Source organism: Osmerus mordax, chromosome 2, assembly GCF_038355195.1.
Source record: "Osmerus mordax isolate fOsmMor3 chromosome 2, fOsmMor3.pri, whole genome shotgun sequence".
Taxonomy (NCBI): domain Eukaryota; kingdom Metazoa; phylum Chordata; class Actinopteri; order Osmeriformes; family Osmeridae; genus Osmerus; species Osmerus mordax.
Window position 1 is genome coordinate 16,600,302 of NC_090051.1, and position 19,395 is coordinate 16,619,696.

General features: G+C 52.9%; 1 protein-coding gene across 1 annotated transcript in view; it reads right to left on the reverse strand.

Moving 5' to 3' along the window:
* The window catches only part of clasp1a (cytoplasmic linker associated protein 1a), a 53,807-nt gene that overhangs the window by 17,262 nt on the left and 17,150 nt on the right, over positions 1 to 19,395 (reverse strand). Inside the window, exons 7-19 of the mRNA XM_067228182.1 lie at positions 18,984 to 19,054; positions 7,948 to 8,091; positions 7,728 to 7,804; positions 7,523 to 7,615; positions 7,183 to 7,328; positions 6,471 to 6,606; positions 6,271 to 6,341; positions 6,114 to 6,173; positions 5,069 to 5,146; positions 4,691 to 4,858; positions 3,600 to 3,646; positions 3,308 to 3,478; positions 71 to 178 (exon numbers count right to left, since the gene is read on the reverse strand). Coding sequence (XP_067084283.1) covers positions 71 to 178; positions 3,308 to 3,478; positions 3,600 to 3,646; positions 4,691 to 4,858; positions 5,069 to 5,146; positions 6,114 to 6,173; positions 6,271 to 6,341; positions 6,471 to 6,606; positions 7,183 to 7,328; positions 7,523 to 7,615; positions 7,728 to 7,804; positions 7,948 to 8,091; positions 18,984 to 19,054 — 1,370 coding nt within the window. The remainder of the gene's footprint in view (positions 1 to 70; positions 179 to 3,307; positions 3,479 to 3,599; positions 3,647 to 4,690; positions 4,859 to 5,068; positions 5,147 to 6,113; positions 6,174 to 6,270; positions 6,342 to 6,470; positions 6,607 to 7,182; positions 7,329 to 7,522; positions 7,616 to 7,727; positions 7,805 to 7,947; positions 8,092 to 18,983; positions 19,055 to 19,395) is intronic.

Genomic DNA, 19,395 nt, shown 5'->3' on the forward strand with positions numbered 1-19,395 from the left:
TGTGCGTAGGGTCTGAATACTTCCTACAAATGAACGCGTCTGTGCTTGTCTGCTTGATCGTTGAACTTACGCTGCGACTGGGAAACCACTTTGGCTCGGCTGCGCCCCCTGCTGTCCACCACAGTGCTGGAGGCCCCCACAGCACTTCCTGAGCTCTGTCTCCTGGTACGCACTCGGCCTGGGGAGCGAGGGGGAGAGGGAGGGGGGGGGGGAGAGGGGGGGGAGAGAGGAGGGGGGGGAAAGAGACAGACAAAGAGAGACAAAGTTGAGGCCGGGCCGTATCATCACCAGACACAGTTTACCACACAACACGTAGACGGACTGGAGAGGAGGAAGATGGGTTGGAGAGACGGAGACAACCTGGAGGAGGATAGAGACTTCCAGAACCACCGGGGGGGGGGGGGAAGACAGACAGACAACCTGGAGGAGGATAGAGACTTCCAGAACCACCGGGGGGGGGGGGGGGAAGACAGACAGACAACCTGGAGGAGGATAGAGACTTCCAGAACCACCGGGGGGGGGGGGGGAAGACAGACAGACAACCTGGAGGAGGATAGAGACTTCCAGAACCACCGGGGGGGGGGGGGGGGGAAGACAGACAGACAACCTGGAGGAGGATAGAGACTTCCAGAACCACCGGGGGGGGGGGGGGGAAGACAGACAGACAACCTGGAGGAGGATAGAGACTTCCAACAGTATTTGCATCCAGTGTTCTCACGTGGACCCTCATGACAACATCTCTCCAGCATGCAGTGCATCTGAACACGCATCCTGGCTCCTATGACTTGACTTTGCCCAACAACGCAGTCACACGCTGCCTAGGCTAAACTCGTACTTTAGAAACCTTTCGCTAACAAGACAGTTGAGAGACTGTTATGGACTCTGTCTTTGCTAAGTGTGGACGTTGCAAACGAACACTATCCCACGTTTCCCATCGAAGCTCTCAAATATATGAAACTCACACACTCGTTGCCCCTTTTCCTCTCTTATCTCCTTCCCTCAGAGGCACACGCACACACACACACACACAGCACGACTGTTATCACAGCCTGTTTCAAAAACCTGTCTGGAATTGAAATGTTGGGAAGGTGATCTTAATTGTCTCGGGGGAGACTTGATAAGACTACCACATCCTGTCTGCCGCATTACAATATCTAGCATTATGCAACACAGCAGTCGTTATAAAAACTGCATGGGTTCCAGAATGTCTCTTTGAAGTCTAGATGATGATAATGGCACGTGTCATATACCAGTCTATAAATAGAACACAGTATCCTCAAACAAGCAAAACAATGAAATAAGCTCTGAGCCCTAACTCAGACACACGCACCTGAGGATCCTTTTCACTGCTCCGTCAGGTTATCTAACACACACTCACACACACACTTCATGTGAACTCACTTATCCTAACCAAATGACAACAAACACACCATCTGTGAATGAGAGCAGGAGACGCAGGTAATATGGACTGACACCTGGCCGAACAGTGAAACCATAAAGTGGAATCTTCACGTTCAGAAAAACAACACCACAGACAGACATTGAGATGCAAACATTGAGAAGGGGATCAATGAACTACATGAACATCTACAGGTGAAGAGGGGACTCCCATGCTCTCTATCGGGGACACACAGTTGCATACCAGCTGCTGAAAAGAGTCAACAAACGTTTAGACAACAAACCAAAAAAAACCTGTTAAAAACCCTTTCGCAACTGGTCTGGGTGCAGTTTGTTGTGAGGATAACAGGAGACCATTGTTAGTTGGGGGAGAGAGAGGGGGAGGGGGGTGAGAGAGAAGGAGGATCATGCAGACAGCTCATGCAGAGTTCAACTGAAGACCATCGGTACGAAGGAACGGAAGGACAGAAGGGGGGGGGGGGCTCTAGAATACAGCCCCCCGACAAACAAAGACTGACACAAATATACTACACTACTCACCACCACACACACACACTCAGTCACTGCCACACCGGCTCTCTCTCACTCAAACCCCCCCCACACACACACACACACACACCAATACAATGACACACACAGATCTTACCATCAGTTTTACCAGGTGTGCCGTCTTTGGGCACATAAAGATCAGGGGGCGGCGAGGGGGGAGGAGAGGTAGAGTTAGACATTAGTAACAGTTAGCCAGGAGAAAAGGAAAAAAAGATGGGAAGAGTTCCGTTGGCTCCACAGAGGAAAGAGGAGAGGCACGGATATTAGTGTCGGCCATCTTAGATCCTCCCATTACAATCTGTCTGGGTGCTAAGTGGAGAGCTGTTTGTCATAAGTTAGCGCGGCCTTAAATGTTAGTTTCCAGAAGGGACTCTCCTTTAATTACAGCCTGGATGTGAGGGGTTGGTTGCCCAGGTCTCAGCTATTAGTCAAACTGGTGCATGAGGAGAACCCGTAGTGTGGATTTAGTGTGTTCCTGCTGACAGAACAGCTTAATGACATCCAGCCATCCAGCCAGCAGACGACAGGCTTATTAATCCTCCCACAGTGAGCCATAAAAGCCACTGGTTTCAGCTCGACATCTGAGTACTTCATTAAGACGTGCGGACATGACGTATGACCGCTCCTGAAGATGGGATTCTTGTGGGCGTGCCATTTTTTTTAAGTGCTCCGATGGGGGGCGGGGGGGCTAGTGGGGATGAGAGAGAAACTGAGTATGAGGGTCCAAACAGTTTAAAGTGGATTCCTCTCCTTGTGTCCTTTCCTCCATTTGACCCACTCTGTTGCCGGAATGATCCATCGGAGAGGAGACAATTAAAAGCTGGTGTGGATACGACTGCCTGAACCGACAGGCGCCAATGCGGAGCACTGCAGATACTGCACTGATTTGGAACTGTGGGTATCTGTGTTTCACCATCCATTTGCATATTCTAACTTTGATCTCTATTCTTGAGACATGACTGTGTTCAGTCTTGCTCTGCTATTTCCGGTGTCACCAACTGTCTCTGGAGGAGGGGATCCCTCACTGAATTGCACTGAATTAGAATAAGAAACCCCAGGTTTCTTACATTTTTTGGGGAGTTTTTCCTTGTCTGACTTTAGGGTTACGGTTGGTTTAGTTGAAGTTATACAGGCATATGCAAAGCCCTCTGTGACACAGGGAAGCGTAGGACCCTGGAGGCAGGGCGGAGCCTTACCTAGGGAAGCGTAGGACCCTGGAGGCAGGGCGGAGGTTTACCTAGGGAAGCGTAGGACCCTGGAGGCAGGGCGGAGGTTTACCTAGGGAAGCGTAGGACCCTGGAGGCAGGGCGGAGGTTTACCTAGGGAAGCGTAGGACCCTGGAGGCAGGGCGGAGGTTTACCTAGGGAAGCGTAGGACCCTGGAGGCAGGGCGGAGGCAGAGCTGAAGGGAGACGCCGAGGGGACGGTGGAGAGGCGGGACTTGGCACTGGCGGCGGCGTTGACGTCGATGTCACTACGGGAACGCTGGAGGGAGCCGGGCGTGGAGGAGACCCTGGAGCTGATCAGCTTACCTGGGGGAGAGGAGGGGGGGAGAGATATCAACATGCCTGCTCACACACGGAGCCCACATGAACACTGACCCGAAGTGGACGTGCAGGAAACTCGACGGGAGAGAAGAAAGGGCTTCCTTACTCCGCGTCATGCTGCCTCCTATGACACTCTTGACAGACAGGGGCCGGCTGAGGAGAGAGAGGGGATGGATCAGGAAACAAGAACAACACTCTACCGACGCTGCTGATTCGAGCAGCGAATACACAGAGAGTACTGAAAGTCACGTGACGGATACAGACATTTGCTACGACTATCCAGCAGCACCTGCCTCTGTCTCAGCTCAGTGTTATAAAGACTTCCCAGAGAAAGATCCGATCACTGTCTCCCCACATACAGTCTCATCAGGCACTGACTCTTTTTACACACACCACATACTGTACACACTCACTCCACCCCCCCCCCCTCTCTCCCCTCTCCCTGGGTCCTGCTTTGAGCAGCTGCTGTCCTGCTGCAGGAGGAGGTGAGGTCATAGCCCACTACTCCGTGGGGGACCGTTAAACTGGATGAAGGAACACAATCAATTCCACTGTGTTCCCCCGGGCAGCTGCAGATGATCATGGCCGCCGTTACAATTGCAGGCCAACAGGCTTATACACATTAGTGGCATCCTCAAATCGATGTTTAATAGCCCTTTAGAAACTCATTCCGCCATGAGTCACAGAGGGAGGAAGGAAAGAAGGGAGGGAGGGAAGGTGGAATGACCGAGAAATGAAAAGGTGAAGAGGTAGAGAGGTGGAGAGATGGTGAGGTAGAGAGGTGGAGAGGTGGTGAGGTGGAGAGGTGGTGAGGTGGAGAGGTGGAGAGGTGGAGGGGTGGAGAGGTGGAGAGGTAGAGAGGTGGAGGGGTGGAGAGGTGGTGAGGTGGAGAGGTGGAGAGGTGGAGAGGTGGAGAGGTGGAGAGGTAGAGAGGTGGAGAGGTGGAGAGGTGGAGAGGTAGAGAGGTGGAGGGGTGGAGAGGTGGAGAGGTGGAGGGGTGGAGAGGTGGAGAGGTGGAGGGGTGGAGAGGTGGAGAGGTAGAGAGGTGGAGAGGTGGAGGGGTGGAGAGGTGGAGAGGTGGAGAGGTGGAGAGGTGGAGAGGTGGAGGGGTGGAGAGGTGGAGAGGTGGAGGGGTGGAGAGGTGGAGGGGTGGAGAGGTGGAGAGGTGGAGAGATGGAGAGCATGGCATGGTCTTACTTGAGGCTCTCCTGGGAGCTGGAGGAGGAGCGGTCAGACTGGGGCAGGGACACGATGCTGTCGGAACTCTTCAGGTGTGACTGGAGAGCCTTCTGATAGGTCGACTCCAGCGCCTGGAACAAATGCTCCGCCTCCCGGCTGTAGTGGCCATGGAAACCCCAATAGCACCTGGATGGGAGAGGGAAAGGTGAAACTGACTTTCAAACATAAAACTTTAAAGAGAAAAAAAATAAGAATAAAATAAATAAATAATTAACGATCAACTTCCAATATCTCTTCGACCATACCTTTACACAGGTCATGCAGCGGTAAAAGAATCAAGTACAAATGATACACATTTAAAGTAATACTCCATAAACGGTATGAGCTGGAACTTACTTCCTGGCGACAGATCTGGCCTCAGAGTCGGCGTCGTGGATTCCCTTCCTGATGGTCTCTGTGAGGACGGCCACGTGTCTGGGGTAGTAGGGGAACATGGCGGGGCAGAGAGAGAGAGAGAGGCAGCCTTCAGCAGCAGAACGTCTCAAAGCTCTGTCACACACACGGTCTCTCTCTTTTCTACCTCTACTCTCTCTCTCTCTCTCTCTCTCTCTCTCTCTCTCTCTCTGTCTCTCTCTCTCTCCGTCTCTGTCTCTCTCTCTGTCTCACTCTCTCTCTCTCCGTCTCTCTCTGTCTCTCTCTCTCTGTCTCTCTCTGTTTCTCTCTCTCTGTCTCTCTCTCTCTGTCTCTCTCTCTGTCTCTCTCTCTCTCCGTCTCTCTCTGTCTCTCTCTCTCTCTGTCTCTCTCTCTCTCTCTGTCTCTCTCTCTCTCCGTCTCTCTCTGTCTCTCTCTGTCTCTCTCTCTCTCTCTCTCTGTCTCTCTCTCTGTCTCTCTCTCTCTCTCTCTGTCTCTCTCTCTCTCTCTGTCTCTCTCTCTCTCCGTCTCTCTGTCTCTCTCTCTGTCTCTCTCTCTGTCTCTCTGTCTCTCTCTCTGTCTCTCTCTCTGTCTCTCTCTGTCTCTCTCTCTGTCTCTCTCTCTCTGTCTCTCTCTCTGTCTCTCTCTCTGTGTCTCTCTCTGTGTCTCTCTCTGCTCTCACACACAGCCCTCCTCTCGTCCTGGTGGGTCCTCTGGGAGAGTGGTCTCAGCAGGCGTCCCCACACCCCTTTTTAAACTCTTTCGGCAGCGCCGGTTGCCGTGGTAACGGCGCGAGCCCCTCACTGCCGGGAGCCCCGACGGCTCGCTCGGCACTCATCAATCACACCGGCCTCATCAGTCGCCCACCCGGCCGACACCCACATACTTAAATGTCACGAGGGGAGATTCACAAACCGCGCGCACACACGAGCTAACGAGCGCTCGCGCGCATGCACGCGCGAATGTGTGTGTGTGTGTGTGTGAGAGAGGCTGCTTGGATGTCTAACAGCAGTGAACCGTGGGTTCTCACCTCTCCAGGGTTTGTGTGTGCCACTCTTGTAGCATGAGGTCCAGGAACTCGTAGCAGCGCCTGGAGAGCAGACAAGCACACGTGAGAATGTGGGGAGTGAGAACGTGGGGAAGGGAAAGGAGGCCGGGACCAGGAAGACCGGACCAGAAGTCCTCACCTTCTCACCGCCACTGATTTGGAGGTGCAGTTACTGGTGATGATGGGGATGAGGCGCGGGTAGTGCGTTTGCTGGAATCAGAGAAGGACAAGAGTGAATACGGGCTTGTGGGCTCGCGTGTGTGTGAGAGACTGTGTGTGTGTGTGAGAGACTGTGTGTGTGTGTGTGTGTGTGTGTGTGAGACTGTGTGTGTCGCTCACCCTCAGAATGAGGCGGATGGCGACCACCCCAGACGAGGCCATGATCTTGGCGCTGTTGGGCACCAGGTTGAGGAGCGTGGGCATGATGCTCTCCGCCCCGTGGTCAAACTTGTTGCCCAGCAATGACGACAGATGCCTGGCCGGTGGGAGGGAGGGAGGGAGGGGAGAGGGGGTACAAGGATCCAATCAACACAAACAAATCAATATCAAGCTCTACCTGCAAAACCACCTCATCACACAGCTAGCCCACGTCTGTCCGGAGAGGACACTAAAGGAACAGGGGTTCGATCGCTGGCAGTTAGGCCTTCTATCCCACTAGATGTTCTAAAACCACACTGACTCTTCCAGCCAGGCTATCTCCAGGCACATCCGTGTTGGGTTATTACAGATGTGGCTGCCAGCTATGTGTGCCGGGGGGGGTGGGGGGGGCAGCAGGGTGGCATTAAGAAGCTGCCCACCTTGCCCATCCATCAAGCAGCTGCTCTTTCGGCGAGCGCCGTGCTTGGCTGTGTGACCGGCGGTTCTGTTCCAGCTCATCGCCAGCACATTAGCACAAGATGACGGATATTCGCACGGCGCCCCAACTTGTAATTACACTTTGACGACATGCATTCGCTCTCCGTGTCGTCGGTGACAGGATGCGTGTACACGGGATGTGGACGAGGTCTGGACGCAGTGGGTGGAGTCAGGGGGGAGCGGGGTGGTTCCTCACCCCAGGGTGATGCAGGCCTCGCGGACCACCTGGGAGCGCAGGTCCTTAGCCGACAGCTTCAGGGGGGCTTCCAGGAGGCGGAGCTGCTGGGGGAAGCCCTCGTAGTCCAACGCTCCGCCCAATAGGAGCGAGCGCACCTTCCTTAGCTGTAAAGGATGACCAATAGACACTAGGTGACTGGGGGGTGTGCAGGCTGTATACAACATCACTCTGTGTCGTTAGCTTTAGGACCGTGCTTTGTGTAGCGGCTGTATGTCATTTCCTACAGGAACACAACAAGGTATGAGTGAGTGAGTGGGCGTGGTCCCTGAGCGAGGAGGACCAATGGGGCGGAGCTTACCGCCACCACGCGGTGTTCCCAGTCGTGCTTGTCGTCGGACAGCACCTCCCGCACCTTGCTGATGTGCTCCTCCATCTCACGGTTGGAGTGGAGCTGTTCGGGGGAGAGGGGGAGGAGGGGGTAACAGAGAGGGGGGAGTTCATATCAAACGTGACAGCTTCCACCCAGGAAGTTGGGTTCTTCAGGAGGAAGAGAGGAGGCCTACCTGGATGGTCGGCACATCCACGTAGGACTTGACGAAGTCCTCCTCGTCGACGCCACCTGCACTGGCACCCTCTTTACCTGCGTGGGGGGACGGGACACACACACAACATTATAGATGAATGAATGCATTTCTTTCCATACGTTTGCGCCCGTCGACACGAATGGACGTGTCACTTCCTTGGTCGGTGTGGTGCTGAGGGAGGGGGGGGGGGGGGGCTCACCTGCGACTTTGGGCGCGCCGGCCGAGCTGGGCCTCCTGACGCAGCCCACGGCCACGGGCCTCCGGCCCCCGGGGGGCGCCTTGGAGGACGAGGAGGAGGAGGACCGGCCCCCGTCCACTGAGTCCTCGTCATCAAAGTTCTTGTCTGGGTTGGGAGGGAAAGAGAGAGAAGAAGGGGGAGGAGGAAGAAGAACTCGGGTTAGGTCTCGCGAGGGCTCAGAGCGGATCTCGGTTCTACAGTCCCGCGTTCTGTCGTCACCGCCGACTCTCACTGGGTGAGAAGGAGAAGAGGCGGGTAAAGAAGCACTGGTCATTGGGGGGGCCTGGTGACTGATCAACTTGATCGGGTGGAGGTGGACGGTTGAGCTGTTCCTACACCTGCAGCTAGGGGGCGTCACCCTCCCAGACCAGCCCAGAGCTCACGCCAGAGCGCCGCGAGGTCGAGTCCCCTCTGCGCCGCTTAACCGAGCGTGCACCGGATGAACCCGGACGTGCTGTGTGTGACCCTGTCTCTCTGACCGGCCCTCCGTCACCAGGGAGAAGATTAAATCTGGCTTGCGTGTTTGAGGTCCGCGAGCCGACCTGTCACTTCTCCAGCTCACCCTCTCACATGAGGGATTAGCATGGACAAATACAGTATGATGGAGGGATGACTCCAGCCAGCTAGAGGACAAAGCTGAAGATGGACACAGTATATGTATATATGTATTAATATACCCGTAGATGGATATAAACATACAGCATGAGCTGTCATGGACGCCTACGTTTTATCAGACGCACACAACGAGCTCGATCAACTGCCTCAGTTGGACTGAAGGGGAACCGACGTCGACACATTCGGGAAAGCACCTCGACGCAAGGCTACGCTCTTACTGAAATACCTGCGGGGTTAAATGTCTATCATTAGGCTGCATCGCAGTTTGGCACCTCGGACTAAAACACAGATGACTGTTCAGACATCCCATCCCATCAGACGTCCTCGGGCGACATGACTGGAGAGACGGAAGAGCGACAGACACCCAGGCACGCCCCGTTCAACCGTTCACACACAGCCCTGCCGAGCCAGCCACTCTGTATTCTCATCTCTCCAGCCACTCCTCTGTTGCTCTAGCCCTCTAAACACAGAGCAGACTATCATTACTGGGAAACCAACCCCGTTATTAAGAGAGAGGAAGAGAGAGAGGGAGCGAGAGGGAGAGAGAGAGAGAGACAGAGAGACAGAGAGACAGTCACATACAAATCTTAGGAAACGCGCGCTACAAGTGGGGGAAAGGAGGGGGAACGAATAGAAAGAAAGGGAGATTGCGAGAGCGAGTTGGAGGAAGAGAGACACAAGACCACGGAGGGAGAGGGGATACACGGAGAGAGAGAGAGACGGCAGGAGAGGAGGTATTAAAAGACGGCGGTCTTACGGGCACAGATCTTCTTGCACACCAGCTTCCTCAGCATGATCTGTCACACTCTGAACACTCCCTGCCCAGGCATCGGCATATCCAGTGTGGTTGTGCATGTGTGTGTGAATGAGTCGGCGCATGCTTATGTCAGAGTGTGGGTGTGGGTGGGTGTGTGTGTTCGTGTGGGAGAGATGGATAGAGAGAGAGAGAGAGAGAGAGAGACGAGAGAGAGAGAGACGAGAGAGAGAGAGAGATCACAAAACAAGCTCCCCCTATGGCTTTTCTCTGAGGTGAAATGTCAAACATGATGGTGTGTCATGATGGGTGTGTTTGTGTGTGTGTGTGTGTGTGTCTGTGTGTTCTTCCAGCGTTGTGTGACCTGTCCACAGGGACCCTTCTGGCCGTAGAGGGAGGAGCCAGCAGCTGTGAGGTCACCTCTAGCTTATGTGCACCAAGCAACAACACGTAGCACGTTAATAATCTGCCATACCCAGGATCATGTAATACAGGTTTGAAACAAACACAGATCTTGTTTTTCAACAAGACGCTAATCTGGAATCCGTAAGACTGCCGCAGTTTCCGTGTGAAATTGGCCGACGCCTTTGTTCTTCCCACACGGGCGGGAATTAGAATGCAGGGCCATTCCTCAGGGCCCGGCTCCTTTCAGCCTCCTGAGTGGTGCGCTCCCGGGAGACGATCTGAACACACCCTCCCCTGTCTGCCGTGCTAGCGCAGAGGCGGCCGCTGGTCTGCTGGAAACACAGCTGGCTCCTCCGCCCTCAGCAGATCAATAAGCCCGTGCTATACTACCACATCTATGACATGTCTATGCAGCGCCACCGGGGTCCGTCTTCACACGAGGAGGTAGGGACAAGGAAACGAGCGGGTCGTTCGTGTACAGAACGTGTGTTCGGGCCTGGGCCGGACCGAGCTAGACTGTTAAGGTAGCCCTCCCAAGATCGCGCTCATCGCGCTGCTGTTGGCTCCGAAGTACGACAACGACGATATAGCATCGCGGCGGCCGCAGAGAGCCAACCCTGAGGAGGTCGACGGCACGGTGGCTGTGAGAGACACCGACGAGAAGTGGGATGACGTCACCGGGGGGGGGGGGGGGGGGGGGGGTGAGGAGGGGGGCCAGTTTTAGAGCGACGGGGGACACGACGCATTTCCGCGAATCCGACAGCGGGATCTGTGAGATCACTCTGACAGCGCCTCCGAGCGCCGGCTGCTGGAACAGCGCGGAGATCGAGCAAACCCAATAACGCTCGCATTTAGCCAGGGTATTGATTTCAGCAGTCAAAGCAGAGCTCAGCTCCGACGCTGACACAAATGTGAAGCTGATTCGTGTGGGCGACGCGGAGGCGCTGTTAGCACACGCGACCAACGCACTCCGCACACGGACCGCACAAACACAGATAGAGACACACACACACCTCTCTTGGGGCACAGGTAGCTGTCTGGTGGCAGAGCAGAGGGCAATCTAAAAATCCTGGTAACTACCATGACATCATGCCTTTAAGTCCTTCCCCCGAGGACTTGATTACCGATAGCTGTGTTGGTCCGTATGCACTGTGTGTGTGTGTGTGTGCGCGTGTATGTGTGAGTGTGTTTTTCATGAACTGACCAGTATTTCATATTGAGTTATCCTAAGCTTTTCATTCGCTATAATATAAAGCTATACTGGTAATGTGGCTAAAACAATGGAAAGGGGTGTGGAGTTTAGCGAGCGCCCTCTGCTAGCTGTGGTTAAACACTGACAGGCACAGGAAGTTGTTAGGGGTTCAATCTCTATCCGGCAGGAAGTTCATCAGTTCATATATCAGCCGGTTGGGATTCCCTGATAAACCTCCCCGAGTGACTTGTTGTTTAAAACAACATGAGCACTCAGGAAACTGGAAGATAACTCACTGAGAGGGGAAGAAGCCTAACAAGACAGACTTAATATAGCTCAGGACAGGACCACAGGAATGTTGAAAACTGACAATGTACTGCCAAAATAAGAAAGAGAGAGTGAGAGAGAAAGAGAGAGCAAGCATATGAGAGAGAGAGAGAGAGAGAGAGAGAGAGAGAGAGAGAGAGAGAGAGAGAGAGAGAGAGAGAGAGAATGAAAGAAAGAAAGAAAGAAAGAAAGACAATGATCAAAAGGTAGTGTTTCAAATGCAGGGACTACAGTCAAAATGGCATGGAATTGCACACTACCAAATCTGTCCAGTAGGTGGCGGTAAATCCAGAAAGGACAATAGACATGAGTCCTCATTTCTCTGTGCGGCGTCATGGCATCGCAGCAGGTCATCCCTGAGCCACAGATTTAGGCCCATGCTCAGGGATTGGTGAATCTCTTGGTGAAAAAGAGCCTCTGACATGAAAGTCATTCAGCTGGGTGTGCTGGGGTAAAGAGAGCTGCAGTGCTGGGTAAGGAAGGCTGCTTTGCTGGGGTAGGGAGGGCTGTTGTGCTGGGGTAGGGAGGGCTGTTGTGCTGGGGTAGGGAGGGCTGTTGTGCTGAGGTAGGGAGGGCTGTTGTGCTGGGGTAGGGAGGGCTGTTGTGCTGGGGTAGGGAGGGCTGTTGTGCTGAGGTAGGGAGGGCTGTTGTGCTGGGGTAGGGAGGGCTGTTGTGCTGGGTGTGCTGGGGTAGGGAGGGCTGTTGTGCTGGGTGTGCTGGGGTAGGGAGGGCTGTTGTGCTGGGGTAGGGAGGGCTGTTGTGCTGGGTGTGCTGGGGTAGGGAGGGCTGTTGTGCTGGGTGTGCTGGGGTAGGGAGGGCTGTTGTGCTGGGGTAGGGAGGGCTGTTGTGCTGGGTGTGCTGGGGTAGGGAGGGCTGTTGTGCTGGGTGTGCTGGGGTAGGGAGGGCTGTTGTGCTGGGGTAAGGAGGGCAGCTGTGCTGGGGTAGAAAGGGCTGCAGTGCTGGGGAGAGAGGACTCAGCTGAAACCTAGCTTAGTGTCAGTTATTCCCCCAGAGCTTCTCTGTCAGGTCAGGGAGCCAGCATGTTGCATAAGTACAAGGACTAACGCTCAGCACAATGTCATAACACACAGATCTCCTCATAGTGACAGGCACACACACACACACACACTTCCTCCCCAGAGTAATACCGTGGCTTATGCATATGACAATGTTCTCACGGCGTCCATGTAATAATCCCAAAACATGGTGAAATCACTGGGATTCTGGCCTGGCTCTTCTAACTCTCACTTGTACTTTCTCAGAAGCTTTCCTCGACAGCTTCATATGGGTGGAGCGTTCCACGCCATGATTTCATAACGATCCAAAAATCTTCCCGTCGGATTAAGAAAGACCTAGCCTGCCGTTGTCATACTCATCATTCTAGTCAGAATATGAGTCTGATACTCGCAAGTCTGATACTAGGGAGTCAGATGGCTGAGCGGTGAGGGAGTCGGGCTAGTAATCAGAAGGTTGCCAGTTCGATTCCCGGCCGTGTCAAATGACGTTGTGTCCTTGCGCAAGGCACTTCACCCACTGTTACCTGGAAACTCAAGACTGCAGATGGAAGCTTCTCCAAGCACGTCAATAAGAAATCCCTGATCCTGTACAGAACTGCCCTGCTAGTGCCTAGTTTCAATGACTCTACTTTTAATACAATCAGCCTGGCTGCAAAGTAGAAAGCCTGAAAGCAGACCACGGGGAGACTAACATGTCCCTAAGGCGCTTCCCTACCAGTGGGGGCTCTCTGTTCTAAGAGCATTAGTGACTGGCGACATGGTTGCCGCGGTGATACACAGGCCGTAGTAAAAATGGAAGGAGGCAAACAGTCAAATGGCCTTTCGAACGTGTACACAAGCCTCAGTTTGCCGGCAAGGATTCAACAGTCAACAGCCTCGCCGTCACATTTGAAATTGCCAAGCATTCATCTTCATGCAACGTCAACCAAAGAACTCTTCTTTTCTCATTTCACGAGAGCATCAAATATTATTTTTCGATCCATCTGTCTGAGTGCCAGCAGGGTGAAGCTAATGGCATCAACAGCCTGTGGTGTTGATGCCTGTGGGCTCCATCGACTGTCTGTGCGAAGGGAGAGGTGACGAGAGAGAAAATGAGCGCGAATCAGCAGCGAAAGGCAAAGACTCACATGCTAACGCAATTTTAAAAATAAATTGACCCTGCAGTGGAGCCAAATGAGGACACAAACACCTGTCTAGTATCTGACAACAACCAGTCATACTGGACTATCTCTTGTGTGTGTGTAGCGTGTATGTGTGTGCGTGCTGACAGCTTGACTAAAACCCTTGTTTACAGTATGCCCACTATCCTCCAATGGGTGGCATCAGCCATTCAGCGTTGCCTTGGCAGAGGCCCCCCTGGGCTGGCGGCAGGGACTGCAGTTCCTTCTCCTGCCTCTCACAGAGAGCCTTTCACCAGCGAGCTCACATGGCCCTATGGTCCTTCACACAATACACTGGGCTGCCTCATGGACACACCATGGAATACAATGGCTATATTCAGAGAACTGGATTCCAGATTCCAGTCTCTCTCTCTCTCTCCATCTCTCTCTCGTCCACTCCTTCTGTCTCTCTCTAAAAACACTCTGTTAACACACTTCCCCGAGACGCATCAAACAAAACAAACTCTCTCCATCTGGCCCACACTCTCCTCCGATAGAACTCCAAACTGTTCCCCCACGTGTGTGTGTGTGTTTATCTACAGTGTGGAGCTGGGAGTCCGTGTTTTGTGAGTGTCAGTACCCTAAACCTTTCCCCTTTCACTCCTAATCCTCCCTGTATGCCAACGTCAATGTATGAGCCCTTATGAAAAGGCAAAATGTAGGTCAGAGACCCTGCAGTGGTCCAACCCAGCAGGTTTCTATAGAATGGGATCCGCTCAGAGATGATAGTCTATCGGGCCTAGCTTGTACCAGGGAGATAACACCGTCTCCCGTTCCAGTTTCCCATTACCAGAACAGGACAGTGGAGGAAAAACAGGAGGTCAGCTGATTCTTCCCTGTTCTCCCCGAGGGGACAAACGGCGCTCTGATGACAGGTCAGACCAGCTTGACCCGAGGGCCCGCTTCATGTTGTCCCTAATGGGGACACAGAGGCACACGTGCATACTGAGTGTGTGCCAACTGAACTACGTTCTCCGTGTGTGTGTGTGTGTGCGTGCGTGCGTGTGACGCAGCTTAGAAAAGGTGTTCCGTGAAGTGTGTGATGTGATCAAACAGCTTTGTGCGAATCTCCCTGTGTTCTCCCATCCGGTAGAGTTAACCGTCTCCTCTCCGGAACTCTCCTCCTGTCCTGATCCGTCTTCACTTCAACAAGTCACACACACACACACACAACACACACACACAGCTTCCTCAAAGCCACAGCACACACACACAGTGTGTGTCATTCCGAACCCCGGTGCCACACGCGTGACTTAGTCACCTTTTCACAGGTACATGCTTCTACCCGTGCAAACAACGTTAAGTGACAAAGCCGCCCCTCGGTTCGTGTACTCCCGGTGGAGCGGAGGCGGAGTGGAGGATGAAAACACGGAATCACTGCAGTGTTTACATAACACCCTGAGACCGAGTGAGGAGACAGAGAGGAGCCTGTGGAACACAAGCGGCCCTCACACAAGGCAAGCGTACCCCTAGGATTCAGTGTCAAACCAACACAGAGGCCAGTTGAACAGCCCCAAAACAAGTCTCTCGGAGCAGCTGACATGCCCACATTGCACCACTGTTCCCCCCCATGGGGGTCACGTGGTCAGTGAAACTCTGACTGCTTCTCCACGTATCTCCCCGAGTTATAAATACTTCTATGTCAGCCTGGTCATCTCTGCATTATGTATATGAGTGAGTGCTATGAATGGTCCTGCATAGAGAAGACATGCTCAAAAGCTACACACAACCATGCACAAACACACACACACACACATGCACAAACTCAGATAGATGGCATAGCTAAGAGACCAAATATCCAGAAAGATAGTTTATCTAACTTGGTGAGGGCTGCATAGAAGCTTCTTTCTGGTGTGAGCTAATGTGGCTAGCTGTGAGCTAATGTGGCTAACTGTGAGCTAATGTGGCTAGCAGGCTCTTCAGGTGTCTGAACTGAAAACAAGAGGCACGCAGGACCCTGAGAGAGTGGTCAGCCATTCCCAAACAGACAGCCCCTTCAAGCCAAAACAGCATTCAGACTCAGAGGCAAGGATGAGGAGGCGAGAGATTTCTCCCACCCAGGCTGAGGGGAGCCGAGCAGGCGTGAAATACGACGTTTGATGCCTGGTTGGAAATGTCACCAGCCTGATGCACACAGGCCACAATGCTGCAGTCTGCTTTCTGCAGCACCCAGAGTCAACATGCTCCAGCCCTCATACCTAGCTACATACTCTCAGCCTTACACCCCACAACAACACAGCCCTCATACCTAGCTACATACTCTCAGCCTTACACCCCACAACAACACAGCTCTCTTCTTTGCACAGTCAACAGCTACGGGCTTCAAACTGGATCTCTGTCTCCCAAGATAACATATAACGAGACCAAAAACGTGCCAAAGCCCTCACAGGATTTTCTCCCTCAGCATACACACGGATCTGCCCATTCTCTGCTCCATACTGTAGGCATCTTATGTAAACCAGGCCAGAGAGGAGAGGGGGAGAGAGCTATAAGCATTAACCTCTCTTTCAACAACAACAACAAATACCTACTCAAGTCATTGTATAGCATTGACATTACAGTCATTCCAATTCACGCCCTTACCTTTCCCGGTTGTCATAGTTCTGGTCTTCCTTCCTCACAAAAGGGAGAGCAGAGAATAAACGCAGGCAGAAAGAGAACGCAGCTCCAGCTCTGAGTACGTCTCTCTCTCTCTCTCTCTCTCTCTCTCGCTCTCTCTAGCCCGCTCTCTTTTTCACCCCCCCCCCTCCCTCCCTTTCCTTCCTCCTGCTCTAGTCTTGTGACTGCACCCACGACTACTGCCACCCTACCTCACAACAGAAGGCTCCGGAACCCCCCCCCGCCCCCCCCCCCCATTTCACATAGCAGACATTCACCTGTGTGTGACTTAGCTTCAGGTGAAATAGCTCACATCGCAATATGGATGCCTGTTAGATGTCAACATGAGTTAGAACCTGATGAATTGCTGTGGTGCATACAAGCTGCCTTTTTCCTTATCAGTGCTATGAAGCAAAAGCAAGATCGTACTGATGGGTCAGCCATGACTAAATATAAAATACAAATTCATGCATATGAACAAACACATCCCACCTTTCACCTTTTCAGAGGAGACCTGTGTATGGTTTGAGAATCAGGACAGATCTCCAGCCTACTCCAGGCAGATTAGCTGCAGGAACTCGGACTAGACTAGAACATGTTCTACACCCAGCTTTCAGGCTCAAGACCTGCACCGCAAAACTCCCAAAGCAACAACGGGAGATGGAGTCTCGTCACATCCTCAGGTGTTCTCTCAAGAGGAAAAGCAAGACGAACACTCACACTGAGTAAACAGAGCGAGGTTTCCCTTCACCGGTCGGACCGGTAAAATAACGACATCTTGGCCATCGGCAAACATACGCCTCAGGAAAAGCGAACGAACTTCAATCCAACCGCAGCACCACCCGTGTCAGTGTCCAGCGGTGATGCTGAGGGCCAGGCCGAGAGCAGCCATGACAGGGGTCGCTGTGTGTGGACATGAGGAGAGGCTCGTGTCCACACCACGCCTTCCCTCCCAGCTTTTGGGGGCATTTGGATCCAAACCTGGGTTTCCCAGGTAACAGCTAGCAGGCTCACACACAAACGGCCCCCCGGGTTCACCTCATGATCGCACTCCCACTGCCCGTTCAACAACATCTGGACTCCGGCCAAACACAGACTCTTCACCAAAACCCTGGGAATTACTTTGGTTTATGGACACAGTTCCGTTTTACCTGATGAAATACTTAATATTCTCTTTGGTTACACAGACTTCCTTTCATAAAGCAACTCAAAGACTATTAAACTGTTGGAACTGTGAAACGAGAGCTGTTCTGTTTGTTTCTCTGTTCATACAGGAACTGTTTGTCTAAGAGTGCAGCAATCCCTGTGCAAGCTCCAGGCTGAACTTAGTCCTCACTGGCACACTCCCTCCAAAATTAATTTGAGTTCAGCTGTTGAGCCCAGAGGATGATGAACGGTGCAATAAAGACGGAGGTAACATGAATCATCTGCTACTTTTCCTTTTCAAATTAAACTGTCATCAAAGTAGCGTGAGCTACTCAATCTTGGATTTGAGGCGGTAATGTGAGGGGGCCAAGGTCAAAAAGCCTGTGGGAAGTTCTTGAACTGTTTCCATCCACAAAAGTCTGATTCTCGTCAACAGCAAAGCAGATCAGCAAAATTGCAATTCTATTGGCGCGTATATTATATTTACTGAATGTTATGTTCCTGTATGTGTGAGAGACGGTATTGATCCAGGTTTGGGGTGCACTGGAAATGTCCTTAAAGGGGAAAGCGGCAGAGGGCAAAGACACCGAGTCCTTAAATGCTGAGCCATGCCCCCATTCTCCTCTCCTCAGCCTTCCTACCTACAAATAAACACAACACCCAGTGTGCCGCGTCAGCCAGAAGGGGATTCAGCCAGCCAGGAAGTGCTCACTCACACCAAAGTCCTGAGCTCCAATTACAAACTCAAAAGGAACACAGCAACCAAAAAGTCCTCATGTAATTCATTTAGCCGACACTTTTCTCCTGGTAAACAAGGCAGTCGGTACAGTAGACACACGAGGACCGGTAAGCAGTTCAGATTTTTCAGTGATTGGTTGATGCCCCTCATCGTACACACACACGACCACACGCTAAATACGATGACTGGAAATCGGTTGTAGCGTGGCCAGTGAGGGAACGTGACATCTGAGAGACCCAGCGGACACTGGCCCCTGTGGAGAGACTCATCCCACTTGAGTCCCAGGCTGTCCGTCTGGCCTCCAGCCCCCTCGTCCACACAGCCATGACACAAGCCGCGGGGGCTCAACAAGAGGGGGATTAGAGGCAGAAGAGGAAGGGATGGAAGACAAAAGCAGGGGAGGGAAGATGGAGGGAGGTGATGTAGGGAAACGGGAGGACCAGATAACACGGTTGGGCTTTTTCCGCCAAATGCAGTGACAGGAAACGTCAGACAAGAGCGCACACTGTACTCCCCCAACCCAGAAAAGTGGTTCAGAATCTATTAAGGCACCCTCACTGTTCTAAATGCCATGCGAATGGGAATAATGAACAACTACAAAAGCTCCAAGTCTCTGAGCGATCCTGCCTGCTTTTGTTCTCTTCCCCTCTCTCTCTCTCTCTCTCTCTCTCTCTCTCTCTCTCTCTCTCTCTCTCTCTCTCTCTCTTTCGTTCCTATACACATTAGAAAGAAAGATGCAGCTGCTCTTTCTAATTCCCTCATCCAAAGGAGAAATATGCCTAAATACTTGAGAGAGTGCCCAAATCTCACGAGGCAGGAAAAAGCAGATCTGTACCCATCTGCCCTCTCTCCGGATGACTCACGACTCAGATCCACTGAGGCCGGCCGGCCAGCCAGCCAGCCACATTCTGTTCTTTTGTGGTGCAGACAATCCAGGTGCAGACAATCCAGCAAGGTACAAACTACAGCTCGTAGGGCCATACGACGTGAGCCGGGGCCAGGACCCAGAATGCCCCTGGTGACACGTGTCATGCGGACCACTCACCTGAGCCTGAGGAAGGAATCATGTTCCCAGATCTTTGGACTTCGTCAAACTTGCTGAAGATGACGTTCAACCTGCAACAGGAAGCAGAGGGAAGAGAGGGACGTTTAGGCAACGGGAGAGGACGTTTCGGAGACAGGAAGATGAATGAGATGGATGATGCCTACCATGACACCCCCCTCCCCCTCCCCCTCCACCCCCACCCCCAAAGGAGGGACGACCAGGTCTCAAACACAGCAGATTCGTACTGCACACATCCTCCCCAAGCCATGGGAGGGGCCGGGGAAAGGAAACATATCCACTGAAAGGAAGTCTAAGCCCAAGTCGGGGTGTTCCAGCGGGCATAAAAGTGTGTCCTCCAGGCCTCAGAACACAGTGTATGACAGCATCCCTGTAGGCCTGGGTCTGTCTCCCC